General features: G+C 36.4%; 1 protein-coding gene across 4 annotated transcripts in view; it reads left to right on the top strand.

Moving 5' to 3' along the window:
- KDM4C (lysine demethylase 4C) overlaps window positions 1-13,577 on the top strand; it is a 360,071-nt gene that overhangs the window by 221,832 nt on the left and 124,662 nt on the right. For all 4 annotated transcript variants that reach the window (XR_012071960.1, XM_031676953.2, XM_015242581.3 and 1 more), the window contains 3 exons: window positions 8,102-8,283; window positions 9,664-9,877; window positions 11,783-11,859. Coding sequence is in view for 3 of the 4 variants with exons in the window: in XM_031676953.2 (XP_031532813.2) it covers window positions 8,102-8,283; window positions 9,664-9,877; window positions 11,783-11,859 (473 nt within the window). In the remaining variant the exon portion in view is untranslated. The remainder of the gene's footprint in view (window positions 1-8,101; window positions 8,284-9,663; window positions 9,878-11,782; window positions 11,860-13,577) is intronic.

Genomic DNA, 13,577 nt, shown 5'->3' with positions numbered 1-13,577 from the left:
TGTGTTGTAAGAATGTGTACATATGTGAAATATGAGCTAGTGTTTGTTCACTTGTTCTTTACTAATTTTTTTTAATTGAAGTATAGTTGATTTACAGTATTGTGTTAGTTTCAGGTGTACACAAAGTGATTCATTTATACACGTATGTATAAATTATTTTTCAGATTCTTTCCCATTATAAGTTACTAAAAGATACTGAATTTTAGTTCCCTGTGCTGTACGGTAGGTCCTTGTTGCTTATGTTTTATACATGATAGTGTATATCTGTTAATCACAAACTTGCAGTTTATTCCTCCCCTGAGCTAATGTTCTTTAAGAAATTTAAGTAACGTTGGTAATCCAGAGTTCTCCATGAAATCCACATCCCCAGAGGTGCCATAAGTATTAGAGTATTTTTGTTCGGTAGGAGTTTTGGAGGAGTGTGCTTTGGAGTGTTTCAGTTATCTGAAGCAGTATATTGAATGAATTGGAATGTATCCTTTTGAATTACTTTTTGGCATCTCTGTTATTGTGAGGGTATGCATAGGGAATAAAGCTGTGTCTACTCATTTAAGTGCTTTAGACCTAAAACAAAGGAATTCTCTGTTATCCATGATTACATTAGCATTTTACAAGCACTGTAATACAGAATTTAATTTTTCCTTAACGTTACCACTTCCCAGTAAAATTATACATAAAGGACCTGTAATTTTTTCTTCTTTTCTGCTTTTGAACACACCTTCACAAACCTTTGAAATTTAGCAATTCATAAAAATCATTGAAATATAATTTACATGCAGATTATACAACAGTTTGTATGGGAACAATGAAGTTCCCAAGTTTGAATTTCTTTGCTTTTTTTGAGTACCTTGTTCCCACCCTGGTTCCTCTCTCCTTACCCTCTTCCCCCTCAATTTCCTCCAGGACATTTAAAACCATATATAATGCCTCTCAGGACTGAGATGTTGCTCAAGTACCTGAAAGATAACAGATGCTTCCTAGTAGAGAGTATAGTGCTGTACCAGTCAAAACACATCACTGGAACACAACCCCAGCAGCAGGACCAGCGTAGTGGCGTGTGTGGGGAAACTGTACTGTAGTAGAGTCAGGAGCTTTCCCCGTTTGCTGGGTTCCCTCAGCAAGTACTGGCAGCAGCCTTTCCTCAACGGCCAAGTGTTTTTCTATTAAGAACTCCTGTTACACTTACTGGGCAAAGTTTATTCAAGAAGACTATGCTGAGGAGTGTATAACTGACATATGTCTGCTTTTAAACTAAGGTTTCCCCCAATTCATAGGACTTTTAACGTTGAAGACTGCATAGTTATAAAAACTTGAAAGCCGCCTTTCCTTTATTCCAGACATTTAAACGTATTTTTTTTATAGAACTGACATTATTCTCTATTCAGTTTTGTGTCCTGAGTTTTCACCTAATAACATTATATTCATATTCACTTAATGGTATATGTTTTATGATGTATGTATTCATGTTGTATTATATTTCATTAATATTCCTCAAAAGCATCCTTTCAATGCTGGCATAATAGGGTCATGCCATAAGTTATAAATATGTTTGTTATTTTTATTATTTATTTATATGTTTTTTAAATGGGCACTTTGGTTTGAATACTTCTGTAAAAGACATTGATCTTTTTTATTATAAATATATTCAGTGATTTTTTGACTGAATGGGAAAATAAAGGCTTTTTTTTTTTGAAAGGATAAATCTTGAAATATTTATATGTAGGAGATAACTGGGTATCTGTTTAGATTGGCTCTTCTTTTCCAGTCTGTCTTGCCATGTTTAAAGTTTAGTGTTTAGGGCATACATTTTAAGAAATTTTCTGCATGATCTTTGCAGATTTGCTGGAGGCCCCATAGGTTAAGCTGAGACCCAGAAGGGAAGGAAATGTCATGTGTTGAAGCCCAAGGTCTTGCTCCCTAATGAGTAGTGGCATTTTTATGGCTAGTCTCTCATACAACCTGTTGAAAACCCCTGTAATTTAGATAAACTTATACTCATTTTGCAGATGAAGAAATTAAGGCTTAGAGTTATAACCAAACTTTAAGACAGCATAGATTACATGAATGAAAAATTGTTTTAATTTATTCTACTAGATTTGGGTCAGAGCTCTACTCCTGTAGCCATGCTTACCTCAGAATTTGAATAACCATTGTTCTAAGTCACAAAGTCAAGGCTTTTGTTACATTTTTTCCCCCTAATTTATTACATTATTTAACTATATGATGTTTGTAACAGATTTCATCTTGTGATCATTTGAAGTAATATTTTAAATATTATTTTTAATGCCATCCTTTATTTATATAAGCTTTTGAAAACTTATATATACTTTTATAGGAAAACCATAGTAAATTGTTTTATATAGAAAGTAAATAAATATAAGTACTTAATCATTAAAAATGAAAATGTGTATCTATGATAATCCCTGAGATTACCTCTTAGTGGGGCGTCCGCCACACTTTGGGAAGTTTTATTAATTTAAGGGGAAAAGTTGCTCTCTGAACAATGGAGTATATCCCCAAATTGGTATAAGTAGAAGTCTTAAAAAGAGTCTCTGAATAATTGCAGCAGCCTGACTTGCTTTTCAGAACCAGAAAGTTCTCTGAATTCCCCAAGCTCCCAGCTTTCTAGGGGTCTCCCCTCCCCATCTTCAGTTGCTCTACAGGATTGAGTCGTTCCCTTGCAGGACCTTTCTGAGGGCTGTGGAGTCTCAGAATCAGCATCAGATAAGCTACTGATTTTCAGACTTTCCAGTTACATATGGACGAGGCACATTTCTAGTTATCCCTTTGAGACTAATTGATCTTTTGAAAAACAGAATTGTTTACGGTCTTGAGGAGAGGTCACGTAGTGCAAGTGAGAATACTTCTGACGGCAAAGGTGTGACTTATTTTTCCGAAATCAGTCAATTTTCCAGACACCAACTGGGTGTCCTACGGTTTAATTGATTTCTGACACTCATAACTCAGAGTTAGCACAGCACCCATGGGTTAAGGTCTCAATCCAGTCTCAAAAGTTGCCCCCACTTCAGATGCCAATTGCAAGTCCTTACACTTGACCAATGGGCTATATAATCTGGGGGAGAGGTTCGTATAATTCCCTCCTCAGGTTTGATAGTTTTCTAGAACGGTTCACAGAAGTCAAACACTTAGCTTACATTTAGTGATTTATAACTCAGGAACGGCCCCCAGAAAGAATGCACAGGGGCAAGGTATGGCGTCGGGGTATGTGTGTGCAGAACATTCATGCCCTCTTCATGTACATTACCCTCTGGACCTGGGAGCTCTCTGAACCCTGTTGGTTAGGGTTTTTATGGAGGCCCCATCATGTCCATGTGGTCAATTAAATCACTGTCTTTTGGCTATTAAACTCAATCTGCAACCTATCTCCCCCTCCCTGAGGCCAGAGATGGGGCTGAATTGCTAAGCCTGTAGTCCTGCGTTGGCCTTTCTGGTGACCAGCCCCCATCCTGAAGCTTTCTAGAAGCCCCCAGCCACCAGTCATCTCATAGCAGACAGAAGACACTTTTCAGTTCTCAAATTCCAAGAGTCTTAGAAGCTCTGGTGTCAGGAACTAGGGGCTAAGACCAAATATTTTAACCAGTGATGTTCCTCTCACCCATATCACTCAGGAAATTCCTTATTTTAGCTCTGTGCCAGAAGCCAGGAGAAAGACCAAATATCTATTTCTTTTTATATCACAATATCATAGTGAGTATGACTTGAATAGCAAGCAGGGACAATCATTTTGGAGAAAAATTTAAAACACATTGGAAGGATGGGTAGGAGTTGTAAGCGTGCCACTTCTAAGGGGCTACTTACTGTGATCTTATCTGCTTCTTACTGTAAAGACAGAAGTTGTGGTCAACCTCTCAGTACCAGCTATCAGATACATAAACCAATCAAATATTGTGGTTTCACTTTTATTTCTTGTTGAGCACTGTTATTGGGTTCTGTGTGCATATCTATTTCCACTACCATTCTCCAAGAGCTTTTATTTCTGCCAGAAATATTCAGAGTCAGAGGCAAAGCTTGGTTTCCTAGGTATAAGTCAGAAAGAATTACTACTACTAAACAACAACAGGTTTAGGATATTATGTTTATGATCAAAGAGCTTAGTACATGGTCTATAGGCAGGCAAGTTCTTTTATAAAATAAAAGTTTCCTGCAAGGAGCTGCTTGCACTTCTGTGAACTGAGAAGAACTCGTACAAGTTTAAGGAACTGCTCTATGTTTGGGTACATGCTTTTCTTGACTGTGCTGCGTTTGCTACATTTAAAAGTAGCAGTAATAAATGCATAAACAGTTACATTTATTTTCATAAAAAATAACAATTTTCCCTAACCATGAAAATAAAGAAAAGAATATCGTTGTTTTACATTTTTTGAAAAGTTCTTTAATATTGGGTTTAGTAAAAATCAGATTCTCATGTCTGCTTCTGCATTCAGTTGGATGGACCCTGTTCTGGTTGAAACATATTGAAATATATGGTAGTTTTTTCTTTTTTTTAAAGGTAAGTTGCAACATGCAATCTGAAATCCCATCAGTAAACCTTTTGTCTCTTTACGTTAAAAATTCATTGGTCTGTCTTGCACTTTGAGTGACTCTTTTATGCATGTATGATTTTGTAACATCATGCATTGGTAAATAAAAAACTGAGTCATGCAGGTCTTTTTATATAATATAAAAAATTACATTTATTGTTGTCACCACCAATCCTATCAGAAATAGCTTTAAGTATTTGGAAGTTTTCAGGCTCACAAAAGTGAATAAAAGTTTTCCAAAGTTCTAATTTTGACTCAGAAGCTTGAATTTTACTGTTGTCAAAATATACTGTCAATCATTTTTTTTAGATTAAAATGACAGCTTTCTTTGTTCACTTTCATGAAAATTCCTGCCAGACACCCAAGTCTGAATAACGATAGTTGTCTGAATCATTCTTTCAACTAAAACTGTTCCATGGAAAAGGCAGCTCATTCAACATGTGATTCAATTAATTGCACATGTGCTTTTCCCAAGACAGCTATTGAACCTCAATGTGTAGCAGAAGTACTTCATGCACACATTCCATTTTATCACAAATTTAATAAAACTGATACTTTTTTTTCACTTTATTAGGACATTGTTAAGAGAATTCTCCCCCTGCCAATCAGGCTTTCAGGATGAGACTCAGAGCTTCTGATTATTGCTGTGCTGGTATTAAAAAAAAGTGATATTATTATAATAATAGAAATATTGGTGTTTGTTAAAGGCTTACAGTGTCTGTGTCCTTGTATGTTGAATATCTAATTTGATATTTTAAAAGTCTAAAAATCTGTAAAATAGTATGGTGCAATTTCATTGCTTGTCATGTTACCAAGTGCATCATATAGTGAGGTAATTATACACCAGTGAGATTACAGTGAACCTTTAGAGGTTCATTAGTCAACTGTAGTTGAAGAAGAGGAAGAGGAGAGGAAATTCCTAGGTATAGTGATACCAGTGGTCAAAACACTTAAATGGTACAGTGGAAAAACATCTTTCGTCTTCTGTACATTGGAAGGTAGAAACCATTTTTTTAAAAAGTAAGTGAATGAAGGTACACTAAAAATTGTAAAAACAGGAAAGGTGGTTAGAGGCTGAAAGGGAGGATTTTCAATTAGGATTATATGATGATGAGAGTATTTAGATATCCTAAAAGTACTTCCCTGCCCCCCGAGCAGTTACATGAATATCATGAATCTGGAAAAGGCAGTAGCCAAGTTTAGTCTTGGATAATGGTTCAAAGGTAAGCAAGAGTTCTTGGAGACAGGAGGGATAAATAATTTGATGAGGTAATTTCAGGAAGACAAAATCCTTACCTTCAAGAATGTGCCAATATTTTTGACTTTAAAACCTGAATAATCATCATTATGTACTTATAATTAAATGCAGTCTCTTTTTCTCCTCTCGTAAAATATTGCAACATAGAATTGATAACCAGATCATGAACATAAGATGATAGGATGGATTTTACATAATCTATGCATTATACATCACTTAAGAATTTACAGAGAATTTTAGCACTTTATAGAGTTTAAAAAGAAGTTTTACATTGACTATTTCACTTTAATATTAAAAAGAAAAAAACTCCCTGAAATTGGTGAGAAAGGAATTATAACCATGTGAAAATCTGTCTTACTGAAAGCCACACCCCTTGTGAATCTAAGACTTTGAATTTAGGGTTAGGTCTCTGGACTGACAGTTCCCTGTACTTGGTACTGTGCACTGTCGCTGCCATGCTGCTTTTAATTTACACGATTCCATAGTTCTGGTGTTCCCCGAATACTCTGGCCCAGAGAGCATCCAAACAGACGACAAATGCTGTTTGGGCCAGAGTATGACTTCATTTTAGGGGAAGGACAGCTGTAGAGCAGGGCCCTCTACCAGGTCAGTGTTGAGGAGGTTTGAGGACAAACTCAAGTTATATCAGGCTATCTTGGATCAAGTCTTGCCCTCACCCTCCTGCTCTCTAGCTCCCTTGCTAAGAGTTGTTCTTTCCCCTACTTCTTGTTCATTTTCACTAGGCTCTAAGAATTAAATAGTATTTCCTTCATCCCTAAGAATATTTTGAGAACTCATCACATTAACTTACTACCAACTAAAGGGATAAGAACATCATCCATCTTGTGTGTTTCAGTCTTTTATAGTAAAGCAAATGATGTGATAAATTTATTACAAGCCAAAAAGTTATTGCAACAGTTATTTGAATCCAAGGTTTTTTTTTTCTTCTTTTGTTTAGATCTCATTTTTAGTATATATGTTGGAGATACTGGCCTATGAATTAAGGACTTAATGATATTTCAAGTTCCTGGTTTTTGGTCTTCACAGTACATCTTACATTGTGTATAACAGTGAAATTGAGGTGGAAACTTAGTGTTTAATGCCAGATTACTTTATTTCAATTGTAGGCAAATGTTCTTACCTTTTGTTTCAAACACTGCCTCATAATGAATACTAAGCATTTCCCTTGTTGATAATAATACCAATAATAATACCACCACCACCACCAGGATCATAACCATTTGCTTCAGTTGGCGTCTGATGTCTTTTCAGTTATTTCCAGCCTCATTTAGCCCTTCCTTTTTTCCACTTGAGCAAATCCACTTTGACTTTTCCTACAACACGTTAGTCAACAAGACAAGGGCTAGGGCACGTCGGTTCACAGGAATACCCCTTCTGGGACTTGCGGACATTGCTCTACAGTTTGTTTGTGGCACTGAGGCTGCTGCTGGTAGGGAGTTTAGAGTGTATCACAGCTGCAGATGCTAAGTACCAGATGTAGCTGTGGCTGCTGCCACCTGCTTTGATACACTGTCCTCTGCTATAGACATGAGGGATTTTTTCTTTTAACTTGTTGTATCTTTCTCTACTTTTTTTTTTTTTTTTGCCTTCTATAAAATTTTGTGAAATGATGTTTTTGTGGAGTAGATCTCTGCGCCTTTCATGTGGACAGATGCTTAAGAGATTTGACCCTCTTCGGGGGAATCATATTGAACAAATAAGATTTGACATAAGGATTGTCTTTTATATCCATGTAATGGCAGTATATTGCTTGGCACATGATAAGTGCTCTGTAAATGTTATTTGCCATGAATTTTGAAACTAAAAGTGAATTAAATGAAATCCAATTAATAAATTTTTGTTAAGTCATGTGCTGTGTTAGGTGAGGAAACTAAAAATATTGGTAAGGCAGGTAGTGGCTAGTGAACTCTGCCAGCTAGGAGATAATCTCACACATGTAAACTCTTCTACCCCATGTTAGGTAGGTGTCATGGTAGCACTAGAAACATGGAAGTCAAAGCCAGAGTTAAAAGGAGGAAGAGATTTGGTCATTCCTGGTGGGGATGGGGAAGGTGTCGAAAGGAGGATAGTTGGTCTGGCCATCAGATCTGAGGTAGTCCTTGAAGACGAGGAGAATGAAGATTTTGTTCCATTTCTCTCAGAATGTATTTGAAAGATAAACTAGGTTTCCTGTCCGACATTAATATCACAGACACCTGGAATGTGTGCTTCTTTTATAAGCAGGACTGTTGTTTTTCCCTAAGTCCTCTGCTCACTGTGTTTTCATACCTTTTATCTTCAGAGTTGCTTGAGGTTCCATCGATTGAGGAGGAAGTGGAAGAAACCGAGTCTTGGGCAAAGCCTCTGGTCCACCTTTGGCAGACAAAGTCCCCGAACTTTGTGGCTGAGCAGGAATATAACGCAGCCATGGGCAGGATGGAGCCGCACTGTGCCATCTGTGCTCTCCTCAGGCCCTACTACAAGGTAGGCCTGCCAGGGCCACCTCCACTATGGTGCTTTCTGGTGACTGAGACATGCAGGCGCACCATTGTAGGCTAGTGTGCACACGCAGAGGAAGACAGTAATACTTCTGTAGAAGTGGGTGCCATGAAACAGCAAACAGAATTTCTGAGTGCCACTCTGACAGTGCTTTATCATTTTTGAATGTCTTGGTTTATTTCAGACAGAGGACAATTCCAACCTTTCTTTCTACCCTTTTCACCAAGAAACACAGAACTTAAAGGTTAAGAATAGTAGACGCTTGCCAAGAGAGAACTTAGCCTAGTCTCTGCTTTATGTTTGAAAATATTGCTCTCAATAGTATAAATGTCAGCTCTGGGCCCACATTTAAAACATCTCTCTTCATCTTCCCATGTGGAACATACAAAAGATACAGCAGGACTCGATACAACCCGAATTGTCCAGTTCACCCTCATCAGCTGGCTATGCGTAATATTATTTTCAAGTGTCATTTCATATATGTTATGCTGATAGCATCTTAGGTCACAGAGGGCCACATTCTCCAGCACTGACACAAACAAAGTGATCTTTAGGAATCTGGTAAGGGTAGAACCACATGTTCATTTTAAGATGCAATGTATTATGAAGTGTATTGGTATAAACATTGTGTTCTGGGTTATATTTTCACTAATAGAACCAGAAATGTTTCATTCAAGATCACATCATTCTTAGATTTCCATGTAAAGTAATTCTGTTCAGACATTTCAGAGCATGAAAATGTGTGACGTGCCACATTCTCAGACCTTGTTAATAGAGGAAGTAGTTTATTCACTTGTCTTTGAATGTGACAGTGGTGAGTCTTATATTTTGGTGAGAGAGGACAATTTTGTTTTACACATTATCCTTTCTTATTTAATGACATTTGTTAGATCTTTCTGTCTTGCTGTTTTAAAACTTTGTGGTGAGACAAAAGCCTTCAAAAACTTTCTAAATACTGTCATACCAATTAGAACTGAGGTCTTTAAGATGCTCCTTCAGGGTGTAACCAGGTAAGATTCACTGTTACATGTTAACCTAGTGCTAATACAGAAGCAAAAAATGTTCATCAGAAGAATCCATGCTTTTTAGAAACTGTTTATGTAAGAACTTAATTTTAGTAGCTCATCACTATCTGTACCAGCAGATGCACAGAATATCCTCTTGTTCCTACAGCTTAGCTTCCGGATGGGAGCCTGAGGAACAGCATTGGTAAAAAGCTAATAATTGGGTCAAGGAGAACAAGAGGAAGAACGGAAGCTGGAAGTTAGTGGACGAAACAGCTGTTAGTGGATCTAAGGACCAGAGCAAGTGATCTGAGCTTTTTTCTGTATTTTTTCACTCATGTGGAAATATTGTGTTTTTCAGCCAGATAGCAGCAATGAAGAAAATGATTCTAGATGGGAGACAAAATTAGATGAAGCAGTTACTCCAGGTGGAAAGACTAAGCCCCTCATTCCAGAGATGTGTTTTATTTATAGTGAAGAAAATATAGAATATTCTCCACCTAATGCCTTCCTGGAAGAGGATGGAACAAGTCTTCTGATTTCCTGTGCAAAGTGCTGCGTACGGGTTCATGCAAGTAAATGAGTCTGTCCTTCATTAATCGCTGGCTTTTCTGTGCTTCACATAGTCTTTCTTTCCCACCCTTTTATAACTTGTCAAATCTATCACATGGAACTATTGGCATTATTAGATCATCCTTTCTCACATTTCTTTTAGTGAAAGTTTGAGTAGGTGTAATCATCCCTTTTTCTCCAGTTTTATGCAGTGGAGAGCTGGTCTGATTTGATTGATTTGTTTGTTTGGGGTCTGGCATGGGGTCATGGTGGGACTCCTTTCACATACTTGAATTTTACTTATTTTAAGATAAGTTTGTAAAAACTTAATTTTAATCTCTGATGTTGATTCATGATTATTTTCCTTTGTAACTTTTTAAAGATAAATGGATATTCTTTTGGTGATCTGGGAATTTAAATTTAGCTATTGAGTTAAATTTTTATTCTTTGTATAGGTAGGGAGATCTTCATTGCCTTTGAGGGGAAAACAGTCCTTACAGTTGTTTTGCCCCAATAGAGATGGTCAGGCTCCACATCTGCCTCAATTTGGCATTTTTACATAACTGCATACATGCTGAATACATTATTTTAGATTGGTCTGCCACGTAAACCCTCTAAAATGTACAAAATGGATCTCTTATACATCACAGTTCTACTTTAAATCATTTTAATATTCCAGATCTACTAAGTCGTATGTTGTATTGACATGTATGGTGTGAGCCTATCAGTGTAATATGAATGGTTTATATTATAGGCATTGCCTTCTGTGTTTACCCCACAGTAACACCCCTCTTATATTAAGGTTGAAATTACCTTGCTATCTAGGTTTTTTTTTTATTAATTAGATACTGTTACCTTCCCCAAGGGGTTTGAACGTAATGTGCTTAAAATATAATTATATGAATGATCTTATTTATTTCTATCAATTTGTAACACACACACACACACGCATATATATACATACACACATTCACTCTATATTGTTATATGTATATCAGAAGCAAACCACCATTTCACAAACAAATTGGAATTTAATTTTGACTCCAGAATACACTAGCTATGCAACTTAGCTGTAATGTTTTATGAACATGTGCTTGAACTAAACATTTTATGGCCTTGGTTAACTATGATAGGCTTTTCTTTGGGTAATTACATTTCTGTTATTTTCCTTTCCCACGTCAAATGTTGGATCCTAAAAATTACTCATTTAAATTTTACTCATTTAAATCTTTCAAAATCCTCTTTTTTTCAGGAAGCCAGTGTAACACATGTTTGTTGGTACCATATAATTGCTACATATATTTTACATCATCAGCTATCTCTTTACATAGTTATTTTGAGTCAGGCGTGTACTGAATAGACAAGTAGAATTGAAGACATCTCTTCATCACTAACCATGAATTGTGCGTCCTTTGTCTCTATCACTGAAATTAAAGCTAATTAAACATAATTTTTGAAATGCAGTTTTAAATTGCTTTAATTTTTATGCACATAATTTTATGTACATTATCATTGTGTCAAAGTTTATTTATTGTGTTATTTTAAAACTTCCCCAAACTTTGCTTCATGAATTGCAATTTATTTTGAAGTGTATTTAACATGAGTAAATGACCAGGCCTGGCAGTTTAGAAGTTTTATTTTGTCCATTCAAGTATTATCATCAGTATTCTCTGTGATGACTGTTGTGAGCACTAATAACTGTCAGGATGCACACTCTCATGTTTCCTGGCACTGATACCATACTAGCTATGAGGCGTGAGAGCCAGAAATACCTTTGAGACAGCCGTGCTTATGTTTTGTTCTAAGCAGTGAGAATCAAAAATAGTATGGTAGGCTATTGTTCTGATTTTATTTATTAAGTGCTAGAATGTGTAATATTGTCAAAATATAAAAGACTTAATTAATAGATCCATACTATTATTTTATAGGTTGTTATGGTATCCCTTCTCATGAGATCTGTGATGGATGGCTTTGTGCCCGGTGCAAAAAAAATGCATGGACAGCAGTAAGTGGCTTATTTTAGTACCTTTTAAATCCTCTTCTCACTCCATCCACTATTTAAATCTAGTGGTAAGACAAGACTGTACACATGCTTTTGTGTGCAGTTCCATACTTACCTGTATTTCTGATCTTCTTTTTCCAAATCATCCTGTTGGTAGCTGGATATTAATTGTGGAAATGTTAAATAAATTGCTAGGCATCACTCCTCTATTCAGAGACCTACAGAGACTACTAGTTGATCAGAATATGTCCAAAATATTGCTTCATTTTTTGCCCAGCTCTATTTTGAATTCTTGAAAATAAGTATTCTAAATAATATGAAGGTGGGAATCTTCATGCTAATTCACAACTTTCCAACTTGCATGAGGTGTTTCCCCACTCATTCATTCATACATTCATACTTCAACAAATTGTAGAGTGTTTGCTCTGTTCCAGACATTGCTGTGAACATGAGACAGAACCTTCAACAACAGATGATTCCCTACTCAGAGGACACAGATTTCTCTTCACTTCAATTATTTTTCCTGAAGACTATGTTGAAACTTTAGCTTACTTGCAAATAATTGCATTTCATTCTGCTAATCCACTATGTCGCCAATTTTGCCATTTGATTATGTGCTGCCTTAATTTTTCTTAAAAATTCTCTTTCAAGATGTATAAGAACATTGTTGAAAGTGAGAACCTGTCAGATCTCAAGACTGCATTCCTCACTGCAGAGCTCAGAGCAGATGCTCATCTTGGTTTCAATTGCAATAGTAGCATTTGCTTTATTCCTTAATGATCTCTAATGACAATGAATTAAATTTACTTGCAACCAAAGTTAAAAACCTGAAGGACAATATAAGGACAATGCCTTGCATGATGAAAATTTATGTCATGATTATGTATGTTTAGCTCTGTGTTTAAATAGACATATGGTGACTATAAATTAAAGGTGTCTGTGAGAATGTGTTTCTGTATGATTTTAGTGTTGGCATTCATTTTGGGTAGTAAGGGGAAAATGGGCAAAATATGGACACTATCATCCAAATAATCTGATCTATTTGAAGTTAGAGGTAATTTCTCCAACTTAAGAATTCTTTTCATTAGTGGGCCCAGAAAACATTTTGGTATTTCCTTTGGTGTGATCATGATGCTAACATAATCTGTGTAAAAGTACAGCATCTTTAAAACAGCCAGGAAATCCTGCTATAATGAATATATTCAGCTCTTGTTTACCATGCTGGTTCTATCCCTGTTATATGATCCAAAGTAAAGCCTTGGAGAGTCAGTTTTACCAGTGATGTTCTCTCATTCACTCTGAAGTATGGATGTAGAAGTTAGAGATATTCTAACGCAGTTCACCAAGGCATGAACAGTTCTCTGTTCTGTCCACAGTTACTGCTTGGCTCCTGTGCTCACACACTGAGCAGTCCTGTTATCCAAGGTACCATTGTCCTTTGCATGACAGAGCCAGGGCCAGGCCTAGGCCAGCCACCCTGATTCTAAGGCTGCTGCTGACCAGTTATGTCGTTTTCCTATAGCATGTCCTAAGAAGGAAATACTTAGATTAATCACTCTCTGCAATTGATTTTAAGCGTCTTTCTATTAATCTTAACCCCCTGCACACTTGGAAAACACAGTGTGCTTTTTGTATTTTAGTATTGATACCTTGTAAATCTCTTTTAATTTGCAATAAAAGTGAGAGCTCTTGAATACAACTTTACATTGATTTTTTAGACC

Source organism: Vicugna pacos, chromosome 4 (genome assembly GCF_048564905.1).
Source record: "Vicugna pacos chromosome 4, VicPac4, whole genome shotgun sequence".
NCBI lineage: Eukaryota > Metazoa > Chordata > Mammalia > Artiodactyla > Camelidae > Vicugna > Vicugna pacos.
The sequence above is the reverse complement of the archived record's forward strand: the minus strand, read 5'-3'. Positions and strand labels throughout refer to the sequence as shown.